This window comes from Lepidochelys kempii, chromosome 3, assembly GCF_965140285.1.
Source record: "Lepidochelys kempii isolate rLepKem1 chromosome 3, rLepKem1.hap1, whole genome shotgun sequence".
NCBI lineage: Eukaryota > Metazoa > Chordata > Testudines > Cheloniidae > Lepidochelys > Lepidochelys kempii.
The window spans coordinates 132,074,715-132,091,107 of NC_136382.1; the positions used below are offsets into that span (position 1 = coordinate 132,074,715).

The window sequence follows — 16,393 nt, forward strand, 5'->3', positions numbered from 1 at the left end:
TTCATTCCAGCTGAATTCATTCACCAGAATTGTACACAGTATTCCTATTAGCAATGCCTTGTACAATGGCATTAATACTTCTCTCTCTACTGGAAATGCCTTGCCTGATATACCTTAGGAACACATTTGCCTTTTTTCACAACCACACCACATTAAAGCATCCTGTAACTGAACAAACCAACCACGTCTCTCTCCTCCTCTGTCACGTCCAACTGATAAGCCCCTAAGTACTGATTTTAAAGAAAAACATTTTGAATTAAGTCTATAATTCATTTGACACTAGATACTATTAAGTAAAAAAGAAAAAGCCAGAAATGGTTAATTTTTATTACCTGGTAATGTCATAGACAAGCAAAGCACCCGCTGCACCTCTGTAGTAACTTCTTGTTACAGACCTGAAAGGGAATTTTAAGTTGCAAAATTATGCTCCCATAATGTCTTTGTCATCTCAAGTCTGGGTTACCATTATGTGTTCCATATGGGGCTACGCTTTCAAACAATTCAGAAACTGAAGCAACTAATTAAGCAGTATTTCCTGGAGGAAGCACCTTCCACCAATGTTTTGCAATCTGCACTGGTTACCAAGTGACTTCCAGGCAGAGTTTGAACTGTGCGTTTGACCTAGGAGTTCCAAACTCTCTGGGTCCTGGCTACATGAGAGATTGTATCCACTCATTCCAGGGCAATTGTGATCATCCGAGGTGCATGAACAGTCCTCTGGTTTGCCCAACAGCAGGACATTCTCAGGAGTCTTCAGCTTTGAAATTCATTTCTCCTATTATTTGGTCTGTCTTTTATGACCTCCAGTGGAGGTTTTCCTAAGAGGCTCTTACTGGGTATATCTACCCTGTCTGCAATATTAGCCCAGGTTCGGAACTCTGGCTCAAGCCTAGCCCCCTCGGCCATTTACAAACAAATAGCACTAACCCGGGGCTTGGACCCAGGACCCTACAGTCAAGCCAGAACCCAAGGTTCAAACCCTATTACTTTGTCTTCTGTCAAATTTCGTGAACAGTGAAGTTCTCCCACGCTGCACCACAACAGACTAGAATGGCAACATTTTGGGAGGTGCTAAAAAATCTGGGATATGGGTGTTTGGACTTGGGCCCTCATAATTCATAGACACTGGTACCCCAGGTTGGGACTTAGGGTTCAACAATTCCTAAAGATGCTCAAATCCTAGGTTAACTAACCCAGGGTCTGCTAACTTGAGTTCCACTAACCCTGGGTATGTCTACACTGCAATGAAAGTACATCGTGTTTCAGACATGATATTTTTTTAAAAATTTGCAACTTCACCAGATAAACCCAGATAAAGAGAGTCACCCAGTGTAGGTCAGTTGTAGTTTAGCTTTAAGCAACTAAAGATAATTTCTAATTGGAGTTTTGATCAACTGTTCAGTTAAAGAATATTGAACTAGACATAACGTATCGTTGAGTACTTTTAGATAGAGGTCAATTCAAATATTTGTATCAAAACCTTCAGTATCTGCATTTTAACTGGGATCCTGGAATATACCAGATAATAAATAGCCGTCTGAATCATTTAAGGGAGTGGAGAGAGGCAATGACCTTCACTTATCAAAACCAAAACACCAATGTACCTTTAACAATATATTGTACCTATACCAACATGTCTGGGACATAGACCAGTTTCTCTAGAAGTGTATTTGGCAGACTATGAATGTATTTGACAAATGTACTAGGACTATTTTTGTAAAAGACTACATTGATATTGTGATTTATTTTCTTGTATATTTTGATTGGCATATAGTTTCCTGGCACTTCCTTGTTCCAGCCAGAAGTTTCCCACACAAATCTGAGTACTCAAAATGTGATAACATGATATTTGAATTTGGTAAGCAAACTTAAGGCATGTATTACTCTATTTACATACCTTAACCATTATATAAACTTACACTACACAACCAACCGCATGAGTGGTGTTTCAATATATGAAAAACAGAAGGCTTGAACAGTAGAATGATGCCGACTTGCATCAACTGAGGAAGTCAATGGAGCTACACCAGTTTACACAAGCTGAGAATCTGACTCAGTGGAACAGAGCACTGACATAACATAGCCATGACATAAGCAGATACAACTCCAATGACTCAGACATTAACTGCACCCATTTACACCAGGGCTGAATTTGGTCCATAATATCTACACCTCCAATTTAGTATTAAATATTCTTTAATAAAGTAAATGAAAAAGATACCTGAATCTCTCTTGTCCTGCTGTGTCCCATATCTGTAATTTTACATATTTACCCCCTACATTTATTATCTTGGAACCAAATTCCACTCCTATAGTATGATTTGAGTCATCTTTGACTAAAATAGAAAGAAAAACAGATTTAGTGCTTATTTTGAAAACATTTCAGGTTTATGATTAGACGTTTTTACATAACTTAGAAACATTTCAATATATATTCATTGTGAAGGTGAGAGTATAAACAGTGAAAGTGCCATTAAAAATAGATCTCTACCACTTACTGTAAATGCTAGATAAATCAACTTCTGTGAAGCATATGCTCCCATTTTAGGCAGGAGCAAAACTCTTCAACTGTAACCATAAAGTTACAACTTGCTTGTCAAAAGACCAGATGAATTGTACATAATCCAACGTATCTCCAGTGCCATCAATACATTTTCCCCCTCAATTTTTGAATATCCTGACCAATTCAAAATATCACTGCAGGAAAGATTCTCTTAAAATACAGCCACTTCATAATACTGAACCCACTAGCAATTTTAGGGTAATTTTAATATAATCTCTGTATGACCATGTTTCAGGCTCTACATTTTTTAAAAACAGATCAATTCAATACAACAGCAGAACACAACGGACTCAGTCTTGTCCACAAATATAGAGGCTCTATTTCTCCTGTAAAGTAAACGAATAAGCTTGTTCTTGTGCATACATACGGAGCTCATATTTCAAAATGTGCAGCAATTCACACCTGCTTAAGTACAGGAACATGCCCCAGTGCATAACTACGGGGCCATGTGAGTGTTGCATGGGTCAACCAGGAGGTTAAATAGTTTATTAACTAGCTAACAAACCGTACATAATGCACACTGTGTATCAGAATCCCAGTTCATTTTTGTTTAAATATCATGACAATGAATGCATGACCCAAAGTGATAATGTTTTTATTGGTTTATCTTACATTTAAGCACCACTACCAGAGTCAACGAAGTATCTGCTAACATGAAAGGCAGGGTTGCCTATTAGTAGGGCCCTACCAAATTCACAGTCCATTTTGGTCAATTTCACAGTCATAGGATTTAAAAAATAATAAATTTTATGATTTCAGCTATTTAATTCTGAAATTTCAGTGTTGTAATTGTAGGGGTCCTGACCCAAAAGGATTTGTGTGGGGTGATCACAAGGTTATTGTAAGAGTGGTTGCAGTACAGCTACCCTTACTTCTGTTCTGTTGCTGGCAGTGGTGCTGCCTTCAGAGCCAGGCAGCTGGAGAGCAGTGGCTGCTGGCCAGGAGCCCAGCTCTGAAGGCAGAGTCACTGCCAGCAGCAGCACAGAAGTAAGGATGGCATGGTATAGTATTGCCACCCTTACTTCTGCGCTGCTGCCTGCGGAGCTGGGCCCTCAGTCAGCAGCCCCCGCTCTCCGGCTGTCTAGCTCTGAAGGCAGCGCAGAAGTAGGGGTGGCCATAGTGCAACCCCCTTAAAATAACCTTCAAACCCCCTGTAACTCCCTTTTGTGTCAGGACCCCCAATTTGAGAAACTCTGGTCTCCTCCGTGAAATCTGCATAGTATAGGGTAAAAAAACAAACAAAAACAAACGACCAGATTTCATAATCCACCACGTGTTTTTCATGGCAATGAATTTGGTAAGGTCCTATCTATCAGTCATAGCAAGAGACTAGGCATTGGGAGACAGTTGAGTTTCCTCAGGACACTCTGGTAAACTTCTGTCTGTCTCAGCTGCCCATCTAGATAAATAGCAATAAAATCTTCCCATCTTTGTGAAATGCTTCGAGAGCATTATGCACTGCCATGCCTTATAGTGGCATAGGAGTGCCTTTATAGTTAAAGGGTGAATCATGACATCTGTTTAAAGGTGGACCTTTCTAAGTTTTCTAAAATCAGCAGTCTTAGTCTGATTTCTCTTTCATCAGCAGGTAGGATTAATGACACAAATTTGGAGTCATTTCAGCCCAGAGTTCCAGAAATAGAAGCCTCCACCCCCAAAAGAGCCATTTCTTAAACATTGTTTTAGGTGGGTGGTGTTAGGTTTTTTTGTGCCCAGAGCTACAGATCAAACTGCTGATGTGATGCGAGTCAAAGGTAGTGCATTTAGTGACAACAGTATTTAAGAAAAAACATTTTTTATAGTGCGCATGTGCCAATACAGTAAAACAGCTAGAGTTTCCATTGCTGTCATCCATATGTTTTAAACTAGTCTCTTATAAGTACTCTAAAAATAAAACAGATTACTCTGAAATTTGGTGTGCCTAGTGGGGGCACAATACTGTTAGTGATCCAAATTTGCGGTCATTTGACCAAGGGGTTCCCAAGTTACAGCACTCCACAAAATGGTTTATTCTGCTGCCTTGCTCTGTTAAACTGAGAGGTACTACGAAGGGATGAATCACAGACAAGGGATGAATCACAGCCTCTTGGTGGCTGTGAACTCACCATTCAATTAACAATCATAACACCCCACTTCAGACAAAAGGAGTTTTGAACTTAGTGGCAGAAGGTTGCTGCAATTTGAGGCTTGGGTCTGGGTCTACACTACAGAGTTAGGTTGACATAAGCCGCCTTGCACTGATCTAACTATGTAAGTGTCTACATTAAAATTTCGCTCCCACCAACATATCTGCCCCCCACTGTGTCGACTTAATAACTCAACCTCCATGAGAGGCACAGAGTCAGTGTTGATGTAGTTAGGTTGACACAGTGCCAAGGTAGACACTGAATTGCTTACATGGACTGTTACTGGCTTTGAGAAGCCATCCCACAATACCCCACACCGACAGTACGAAGTATCAGAGTAGCCATGTTAGTCTGTATCCACAAAAACAACAAGGAGTCCGATGGCACCTTAAAGACTGGCAGATTTATTTGGGCATAAGCTTTCATGGGTAAAATACCCACTTCAGATGCATGGAGTGAAAATTACAGATACAGGCATAAATATATAGTGGCATATGAAGAGAAGGGCAAATATATATTTATGCCTATAATCTGTAATTTTCACTCCATGCATCTGAAGAAGTGGGTTTTTTACCCACGAGAGTTTTTTACCCACAGTCTTTAAGGTGCCACTGGACTCCTTGTTGTTTTACTGACAGTACAAGCGCTCCTGGTGAGGACGTGCCTGCTGACACAAGGAGCAAAGTGTAGACACCCAAACGATGCAATTACTGCAGTGGCTGTATGCTGACATAAATTAAGTTGACTTAATTTTGTAGTGTAGACATGCCCTTGGTCTACAGTAGCAACTTATGTCCATAAGTTTGTGCTCTGGTTGTGTAAAAGGAAAAACAGGTATATAAAATCCACACCCCTGAATGATGCAAGTTTATACTGGCCTACTCCAAATGTAGAAAGCACTGTCGACAGAAGCATTTCTCCTGTTGACTTAGCTACTGCCTCTCAGGGAGGTGGATTACCTACGCCATTGGTGTAGGAAGCGCCTTCACTGAAGTGCTGCAGCTGTGCTGCTGCAGCATTTTAAGCATAGACAAGACCTGACAGTCGGGGGTGGCACTTTCATTTTGGAGGGGAACAAAAAGTTAGATGTGTGAAGGCTTCCCAGGAAGGGAGGAGGGTTTGTGGCTGCAATGAAGGGAGGGGGAAAAATGGAGATGGTTGGCAGGGGAGGTGAGAGAGGTTAGAGGCTTAAGTGAAGAAGGCATAGCACCCCCCAGTTCTGCCAGTGCACCCCAAGCTCCTGCAACATGTATGCTCTTTTTTCTGAGGAGTTGGCTAAGTGTGAGAGTATATGCCAGGAGCTGGAACTCCCTGAATCTTATAATGCCAATAGCCAATGTGAATAATGAGTCATTGCTTGAAGAGGGTATAGACAACCTGTTCTTTTTTGTTCTCTAATACTGTTAGATGAAATCCTGTGAGTGAGAGAGAATGGGCTGTAAAAGGAAGTGAAGAGCTCTGCAACTGTGGAGTTTGCAGAATAAAGGTATGTGTGTTAAGGGGGTGTATTGGGAGCACTGCTGAAAGAGAAAAGAAGAGTTAAAGTTGCATGGGCAACCTTAACTCTGCATTTGCTGGTTTTCTGAAGTCTCAGTTTTGATCAACTCAATGTTCTGCAAAGGAACGACATGCCGCCAAGCAATGTCAACTCTGTATTAAAATAGTTTTTTGCCAAATATAAACAAGTACAGAATAGATAAAGGTGTACTCTCACAAGTGTTGGCCCAGCCCACTCTGGCATCAGAAACATGCTAGTTTACTTTGCTTAAACACTCACTACTAGCATGCCCTAGTATGGTTTACCTAGACAATGTGAACAAGAATTATTACTGAGCATCATAGTATTGATCATCTCCCTCTAAAACAGCACAGTTTTAGAACATGGTTTTGAACACAGTTCCCAGACGAAATTTCTGTCTACACCGGTTAAAGAAATGCTGTTAGTACAAAATACTTTTAAACAATGTTGTGGCTAGCAAAAAATGGATGTCAGTGTGGACAGAGCTTTAAAAACTAGTGTACGGTGAAACATCAGACACGTCATTATGCAGACATAAATACTTACATTTCTTCTCAATAAACTGATGAAGCAAACAGGACTTGCCAGTTCCAGCATTTCCAATAACCAAGAATTTAAACAGGAAATCTGAAGAATGAAAACAAAAGAAGTGCAAATATGAAAGTGAAGAGAGCCAACTATGAGACATTTACTGCTGTTTTAATATCTGCTTTTTGCCTTGTCAACAGACCAAGTAAATAAGGGTAAGGAGAAAACAAGTCTTCAGTCAGCCAGCTGCCACTAGCTGTTATTCTAAAGAGGAGGAATAGATAGGAAACTTAGGAAAATGGCCATAAAGATAAGGTAGCAATAAAGGGGTTAAAAGAGTTACAGCACTACGTTTATGGAGCTATAGGGATAGATAACTAAAAAGCAGAGAAGTTGGATTAAAAGGGCAATTTAAAGAAAAAAAACAAAGGCATAGTAAGATAGGTGGTCTTTAAAGATGTTTTTCGTAGTATCCCCACTTTTCACAATGAGAGCCCTAAACACTATTTGAAAGTCATTTCAAGTTGCTCAGACATTACAACACAGTTCTTGTACATGAAGATGTTTCTGTAAAGTCAAAATGAAAGTCATACTGAAAGTCCTAGGAATTGATTCCGATCATAAAATGTAGAAGAAGTGATATTACTTAGAAGTAATACCATTTCCATGCCTCTTGGCCGTTAAGAGCATAAGAGGTGATTTATTTTAAACACATGAAAACTGATCTGCTTCATGTAACAGTTCTTACATCAAGAGAACACAGAAAAAGTCAACCTTAAGACAGTCAAGAGAAAATGAAGCATTGCTATTTGTAGTATCAAGAACTAAAAAAATTCACCATGACGCTGAACAAAATCAAAACACCATTCAAGATATACTGATACACAAAGTGGTTGTTAGAGTTCAGGGAAAAAAAAAAAAACTGTGGCATAACCATATTACAAATCAATAAACTGTTGGACTCAAGATACATAAGCCATTTGTAAGGAATAAATAAGTTTAGTATTATAACACCTACTACAAAGAAATTAAGAAACTCAGTTTTTAAACGGACATACTTCACTTTTAAAAAAAAACAAAAAACCCCAAAACAAAAAAACCCAACACACAATACTGAGCACTACCACCTCCAGAAATTCGTCACCCTTTAGCTTGATGTTCTGTAGATAGTTAGTGTGGTCATGCATTTGTATCATCAATCCATGTGCAAAACCCTTGAGTTGTGCTGTTATGCTTGGATTAATGAAAACAAATTAAAAGCGTATGTGTATTAATTACACAACTCCATATTCTACTGTAATATATAGAAAAACTTGTTTCAGATACAGAAAATATGTACAGGCTTAAAAAAAAAAAAGTTATATTCCAGGATCACTGCCTTCACATCTCCCTTAAAAATTAAGCCACTTCTGTGCCATGAAAAGTGATTCAGAAATAGAAGTTAACTGAATAATTCTTTATATTTGGCTCATTTACATGTTCAGTATTTGTGCTCTGCCCACACCTGCTTCACCCTTCCCTTATGGAACTACTTTCACTGTTTGCTTATGTCAAGGAAAGGAAAGATTTTTTCCCCCAACATTTAAGTCTGATATTAATAAATTTTCTCATATCAATTTCCCAATACATGGCAATAAAGATTAAATTTGGCATGTTAATTCAGGGTGGATTGAATTAATATTTTTTTAAAAAAATTGAACTTAAGTTTATTTTTAAAAGTAAGCCTAATTATGACCTGTGTTGAGACCTAAATTTACTATAATCTATTAAAATCATTTATGTTAATAAAAGATATTAATCAGTACATGTTTGTTACCAAGTTTTTTTAAAAAAGTCAAACCACTGGTCTGGTGGAAGGCACCAGCTAAATACCAGGACAGAGTCTGCTAAAGTGCCGTCAGCTTTTGACAACTAGCCTTTTCTGCAAGTACCAAGACAGTATTTTTGTCATTTCCGTTTATTCAACTGTTCAGTTCCATGACTAGTTATTTCAAAGGTAAAAAACAGATTTGAAGTTGAAAAAGCAGAAAGCTTGGTTCTCTCTTCCAATCTATTATTAAAAACTAGGTGCAAAAAGATATCTACTAGTTTGAAAATCTTGAAGGACAAAGTAACAAGAAACAACTAGTCCAACTCACTAAACTACAGGTAATAGTCACTTTGGTTAATCAATCAGTTAGCTTTAGGGAATGATTCTTTGTTACGGTATCATTAAGCATTTTATAGGAATAGCAAAACCACCACAAATAAATTTCTCAGTGTTTATAAAATCCTGCTGTTGAAGAGTAAATGGGAAGACAGAACAGAAGACTGATGCTTGGATGTTTCCATCCCTCTTATGTCTGTAAAACTTTCCTCCAGAATGTATTCATCTCTACAATGACAGCGTACACTGTCACTGTATTATGGTTGTGTTTTGCCTTTTTGGTGCCACACATGACGTTAGAATTATATCAAAGCATTATATTTTCTGCTAATTTGAGATGTTTGACTTACTCACAAGTATAGGATCACTCTTCCTCACTACATTCTGTTCCCAAATTCTTCTCCCAGTTAAACTTCACTCCTCCATCCAGCTATTCTTGCTTCGTTTACAGTTACACAGGAGGGTTTTTTGTTCTAGTTGATGGGCATTCTGGATAGCATCTTCCCCAGTGGACTGAAAGGTAGGGCTTCACACAGTGTATATCACTGGTTCCTAGGCGCCTTTATTTGGCCTACAGTTCTTCTCCCAACTTCTGTATTACCAAAATGCATGCTTTTCAGAAGATTTCATTCTCTGGGCCATCTGGAAAGCCTCCAAGACTACTGCCTGCGTCAAACTGTGACATTTATCATAAAATCCCACAGTGTCCCAAGATGGCATCAGTTGACAGCTTTGTAGATATCTGACAAAGTTTTTAAATTCAGATTTTTCCCCCACTTAAGAATTAACACAAGCTTTTCAAAAGAACGTTGTATCTTCATTGTGATCAGTTTGGTTCAATACAGTCTCCCAGATTTAAAGTATATCAGTGACTTTAAACCCATATTTAAAATCAAGTAGTCTTAGGTAATACACTTAGCTAAGGCTCCTTGTCAGATTTTGTAGTTAAAAGAAAAGGGTGGGGGGGAGCGTTAAATCCCCACCACCACATTGTGTGAAAGAGCCACATCAGACACAGTAAACCTGACTATACAAAAACAAATACAAATAAATCTGTTAGTCTCTAAGGGGCCACAAGGACTCCTCGTTGTTTTTACTGATACAGACTAACATGGCTACCCCTCTGAAACCTGACTATACCCTGTGCATTTGATAGCACTTAGTGTATAAACTAAAAAAAAATAAATATGAAAGATATTTTCCTCTTTAACCTTTTTCCAGTTACAAATAACCTCTACAATTACTCTAACAGTTGTATTTAAAAAATGTGTCTGAAAGTTTGAAGATGATGGTATCCCTTCAAATTCTACTCTGAAAAGTGAAAATGGCATTTTGGTATTCCAGGGTTGTCTCTTATTATTTGTATCATACTAGCACAGAGGGCCAAATCAGGATTAGGGTCCCATTGTGCAGTATAATTACAATAGGAGACAGTCCATGCCTCAAACTTTTTGTCATCTAAACAGTCGACTCCAGATCAAATTTAGTTTACAATTTAATTTTTTACATTTTTTTTGAACTGCCTGTTTAGGCAACACTGATTCAAATGAGCTGCAACAGTGAGGTTAAGGTGTAAATTGAAGTATATATACACACACACCTCTTTATTGAAGATTTTGCTACTAGAATGTATGTTGAGAACACCAGCATAGAATCCATCTTATTTCCACATAGCTCTTTTCATCTTACAGTAAGTATGAACAAAAACAAACTTTTTGTCAGTGACAAACATAGATATGTTTCAGAGTATACACTAGGAGCATATCTGTGGAGCAAAAATGCTACAATAACGTCTTTTGGATGAGTTGCACAAGTTGAACACGCATTATTAAATGGAAATATTTTTTACACAAAGTGCACAGACTTAATTTCACCACATGCCCTTTGTCCATACATTATGCAACAGGTAAAAAGAGAAGAGAGTACTTTTCACTCTGCTGTTTTGGCAAACTCCTCTCACAAAGATCCATGCTACACTCCAGGTACAATTGTGTCAGAAGACCGTTACGACTCCATTCCATTCTGTAATTTAGACAGGATTTAACTGTTTTGAACTGTCCTTGACATGTGCTGACACAGCCAAAGCTTTAACATGATTCAGAAACATGGTTTTAGTCCTGTCTACCCTACGAAAATGGGTTTTAACGCATCCCCTTGGTCCAGCTATAATTTCAGCATACACCAGTCTTTATTCAAACTCAGTGAGGAACAAAATTGATTTCTATATGCTCACTCCATGTAGTATTAGAGCACTGAAAGCAATTTATATTTAGTGCTTCTACTGCTGCTGAATTGCCTGAATGTCTTTTCAGTCATCTCTTCCCAGAGCAGAATTGGAAGCAAAAACACTTTGCAAGTCACTTCATTTTGTGGTTTGTTTTCTCTTTCTTCACAACTGACAAAGAAACCTTAGTTCCAACATTCCATTCAGCTGTCATCCTAGAGGAGCTTCTGTCTTAAATTCTGTCATTCTTTCTGGACAGTGCAACTGAAAGAAGAAGGTCACTCAGACATTACACAAAAATTTGCTGCTATGGCTAAAAGAAGAGTTTAGAAATGTTAATCTTTGGTTGTAGTTAAGATCCTCATAACACAGAGAAGCTGGTTTAAAAACAAATCTTCAGAAAAAAAGTAACTATATGGCATGCACCAGAGAGTTTCAGATGACAAGAAATACCATCATTAGTCACAAAACTGGTCAGCATGGTAGTGGCGGCTGGGAGCCCGCAGCCCTTTAAATCACCCCCAAGCTACCAGCTGCACAGGCAGCTGGGAGCCCTGGGGCTTGGAGGTGATTTAAAGGGCCCAGGGCTCCAACTGCCGCTACTGCAGCGGAGCCCCAGGCCCTTTAAATCACTGAGAAGCCCTGGAAGCTCCCAGCTGCCACCACTACCCCGGGGCTCTGGCAGAACTTTAAAGGGCCTGGGGCTCCGCTGTGGTAACAGCTACCAGAGCCCAAAGCCCTTTAAATCCCTGCCTAAGCCCTGCTGCCCGAGCCTTGGGGTAGCGGTGGCCGGGCTTCATCGGGGATTTAAAGGGCCCTGGGGCTCCAGCCGCTGCTACCGTCCCGGCCCTTTAAATGCCCGCTGGAGCCCCGCCACTGCCGCTACCCCAGGGCTTGGGCAGCAGGGCTCAGGCAGGGATTTAAAGGGCCCCAGGGCAGTAGCAGCTGCTGGAGCCCTTTAAATCCTTGCCAGAGCCCGGCCGCTGCTACCCCAGGGCTCAGGCAGCAGGGCCCCGGCAGGGATTTAAAGGGCCCCGGGGCACTAGCAGTGGCTGGAGCTCTGTGGCCCTTTAAATCCCCGCTAAAGCCCCACCACTGCTACCCCAGGGCTCGGGCAGCAGGGCTCAAGCAGGGATTTAAAGGGCCCCGGCGGGGTAGCAGCAGCGGAGCTCTGGGGCCCTTTAAATCCCTGCCGCAGCCCCACCGCCGCTAGCCCAGGGCTTTAAATTGCCCTCTGGGAAAGCCGGTCCTGGTACGGCACACTGGCTCTTATCTGTACACCATACCGGGGCGTACCGGCTTACTTTCACCTCTGATCAAGCTATGCCATGAGCCAGGACCTGTTTGAGACTCCACTGCAGTCAAACACAGGCAAGTCCAATGCAGAAGAAGGAACCTCAAGTAAATGTTTCAGAGTAACAGCCGTGTTAGTCTGTATTGTAAAAAGAAAAGGAGTACTTAGAGACTAACCAATTTATTAGGTGCTACAAGGTGCCACAAGTACTCCTTTTCTTCAAGTAAATGTGTTATTGTACTTACCCTTACAATGATGTCCTGTTAAATTGAGGATGCGCTCAATACGACTATGAACTGCCCTTTCCCCTCTCTAGGGCAGGAGGAGAGCACTACAACCCTCAGCTACAGTGGTAAGCCAGACCAAGCGGCAAGAAGATGGCCATGCTGGGCACAGGCCCTTTGATTGCCTTAACTTTGTCCTTTAGCGTGCTTACATAGACAAGATATCACTGTTCTCTTGTCCTCTTTCCCCATTCCCTCCTATGGTTTTCTATACTTACATATTTTATCTTTGATTTTAAGCATTTTGGACATAGGCTCCGTACAAACTTATAGAAAGACATGATCTAGCACAAGACTCTAATCCTAATTAAAATCTCTGAGCACTGCCACAAAAGTAACAATCACCTCCTGCTAAAACAATGGATCTCTGATGTTCCTTCTGAATCCCTTTAAAATACAACAGTATTAAGTGTCTACTTAAGATTCAAGGCCTGAATTTCACCAACAAGTCAAATAAATCACCAGTTCTCAACACTGAAAAAACGTATTAAACTAGGCATTCTAATTGTAGGCTTCTTGTACTGAGCACCAAAGAGAAGGACGACGGTGAAATCCAGGAAGCTGACAACACAGGGAATGTATTTTAGTGTTTGCTTGTTTCACAAACGTAAAGAAAAAGTCTGGCTGAAGGATAGGAGCTAAAAGCCCGCTGCCAAACTGGGTCAGGCCATGAGTCCATCAAATTTCCTGTTCTGTCTCCAGCTGTGGCCAACTCTTCCTAATTCAGAAGGATGCAAATCTCCCCCCGCGGGATGATAAAGCACCGAGGCACCCGCGCAGCGCTGCGCCCAGAGAGGAAACTGCTCCTGCTGCATCCCACACGCTGGGGCCGGGGAGTCGATGGCCCCGGAGCCACCCGAGCTCCCAGACCCGTCCCGCAGTACCGGCAGCCGCTGACATCCCCTGCCCCTGCCCCCCGGGAGCTCAGCGTGCCCTGCCCCCTACCGGGCCGAACCGCCGCACAGGGCGCGGGCATCGCCTGCGGGCCGGCCGCAAGGGGGCCCGGCACCTCGCACGGGAGAGCAGGGAGCGAACCCTCCGGGGCCCCGCAAGCGCAGAGCCGCCCGGGCAGCGCCGCGCCGCGCCCCGCTAGCCCCGGCCCGGCTCCTACCATAGGTCTCGGACATTGCTGTCTGCGACATTTTGGAAGCGTCGCGCCTTCGGCTGGTGCTGAGCGAGGGCCTGGGGGGCGCCTCAGGACGCCAGGTACAAATGGCCGGGGTGGGGGGGGGGGCGAGTCCCAACAGCGGCCGCCGCTACAAACCCCCCAACCCCAGAAGCTTCCTCAGCAGCAGCAACTGGTTCGGAACGGGCACGCACTGCCCCATCTGCGCATGCGTGCGCACGCAGCTCTTCACCCACCCCACCTCTCGGGGCGTGGTCTCCCCTTCACACATGCGCATTGTCTGCCCTTCTCCGCCCTCCTCCCCACCTTCAACGGCTCTCACCAAAACAGAGCGCACGTGCGTGGCTTAAGAACGAGCCGCGGAGGCCGTTGGGAGTTGAGCAGGGGACGTGGGCGTGGCTGCCTGCGCAAGGGACAGGTGACGGAGGGCGAGAGGGAGGGGCTGGGCGCGGCTGGGGGAGGGCCAGTAACTGCGTGGGAGGCACGTGAGTGGTGTCGCTTCGTCAGCCCGGGTGCGCGATAGAGGGGACCCTTCCGCCCGCAGCGCCGCTTCTCCTATGCTGGCCTGGGCAGCTCCTGGGCCCTGAGGTGCCTCTTAACACGGCCTGAGGCCAGGCTGGCTACCAGGAACCTGAGGGCTGCCAGCAATTTGATTCTAGTGGACAGCACCCCCCTCACCCCCCTTGGGTGCTTGTGGCTGCCGGTGACACACGCACTTAAAATGGTTTCAGAGTAGCCACCGTGTTAGTCTATATCTGCAAAAAGAAAAGGAGGACTTGTGGTAAAAGAATAAATGGACTCAAATCAGACCTCAAGAATTATAACATTCAAAAACCAGTCGGAGAACACTTCAGTCTCTCTGGTCACTCGATTACAGAAACCTAAATGTCACAATATTACAACAAAAAAATTCAAAAACATACTCCCAAGAGAGACTGCTGATTTGGAATTAATTTGCAAACTGGACACCATTAAATTAGGTTTGAATAAAGACTGGGCATGGATGGGTCATGACACAAAGTAAAACTGTTTCCCCATCTTTATTCCCCCCCTACTGTTCCTCACACATTTTTGTCAACTGCTGGAAACAGCCCACCTTGATTATCACTACAAAAGGTTTTTTTTCCTCTCCTGCTTGTAATAGCTCGCCTTACCTGATCACTCTCTTTACAGTGTGCATGGTAACACCCATTGTTTCATGTTCTCTGTGTATATTAAATCTCCCCACAGTATCTTCCACTGCATGCATCCGATGAAGTGGGTTTTAGCTCACGAAAACTTATGCTCAAATAAGTTTGTTAGTCTCTAAGGTGCCACAAGTCCTCCTTTTCTCTTTTTCACTTAAAATGAGTTTCTCAAGATTGTCTGATTAATAGAGCTGCTGACCTCAAAGGACATTCATGTCTCCACATCAAAGGCCTTATATTAAACATGGCCCCCACGCCTAGGGGATTGTGATGATTTTTGTAAATGGTTAGATTTGTGAGTTCTTGATAATCAGTCTCCACCCAACCTCCCCAGAAATCAGACACAAGTGTGCAGGAGCAAATTTCAAGTTTGTACCTCAAACCACTATTTGGATGAATGGCTAAAATCCCATAAGAAAGGTTGGTGACCTCTGATGGAAAGGTCAAATTATGGAATAATCTAATTCAGGACATTTAAATGGTAAAAATCTTACTACATGTTTACAAACTGATTTAATGTACAACAAAAATGTTGGAAGGGATATTAAATCTTGTGCTTCAGGGATTAAGCCATTCCCAAACTATTAAAGATCAGGGGAGACCTCTGTGGGAGGCAGATTATTCCATACTGCCTATTATGGGGTTCTTACACTTTGCTCTGAAGCATCTGGTACAGGCCGTTGTCAGAGACAAGATGAACCTGTAGTCTTATCCAGTATGGCAATTCCTGTGTTCCTAAACTACAGCATTTTATTTTTTAATGTATTTATAGGTCACTTTTATATTATATTGCAGCTTCCAAAGTCTACAAAAATTTATATCATAGTTAACATAAATGCAGGAGACAGGATGGCTCAGAGGTTGGTTACAGGTGTTCTTGCCTTTCACTTCTAGGTGGCTGGCTCAAATTCAGCACTACTCAGAAATGAATAAAAGTTATTACTATCTGTTGGCTGTCCAGTAGCTTCTTGGAAATGAGGGAAGAGGTATCAACGTAAAGCCAAGTAATCCAGCCCTGGAGCACCCATGGAAAAAAAATTAGCAGGTGCTTAGCACCCACCTGCAGCCAAGCTTCCCCCACCCTGCCAGTGCCTTGTGTCTGCCGATGGCCCCACTGATCAGCTGCTCCCCCTCCCTCCCAGAGCCTCCCGCCCACCATGGATCAGCTGTTCCATGGGATGCAGGAGGTGCTGGGGGAGGAGCAGGGATAGGACATGCTTGGGGGAGGGGGCAGAGGAGGGGTGTGAATGGGAGGGAGATTGGGGGAAGGGGTGGGGTGAGGGCAGGGCCTGGAGTAGAGCAGGGGCAGGAAGAGGCAGGGCTAGGGTGACCATACATCCCGTTTTGGCCAGGACAGTCCCTTTTTTAAGTCCTGTTCCGGCTGTCCTGACTTTTT

At 42.5% G+C, this 16,393-nt stretch overlaps 1 protein-coding gene across 2 annotated transcripts in view; it reads right to left on the minus strand.

Moving 5' to 3' along the window:
- The window catches only part of RAB4A (RAB4A, member RAS oncogene family), a 32,277-nt gene extending 18,243 nt beyond the window's left edge, over positions 1-14,034 (minus strand). The window contains exons 1-4 of one of the 2 annotated variants that reach the window (XM_073338058.1): positions 13,796-14,033; positions 6,755-6,835; positions 2,222-2,336; positions 333-395 (exon numbers count right to left, since the gene is read on the minus strand). In XM_073338058.1, the coding sequence (XP_073194159.1) occupies positions 333-395; positions 2,222-2,336; positions 6,755-6,835; positions 13,796-13,826 (290 nt within the window). In that variant the 5' untranslated portion in view covers positions 13,827-14,033. Of the gene's footprint in view, positions 1-332; positions 396-2,221; positions 2,337-6,754; positions 6,836-13,795 lie in introns of both variants that reach the window. The other variant, XM_073338059.1, reaches the window with a different exon arrangement.
- Positions 14,035-16,393: the final 2,359 nt, after the last annotated feature.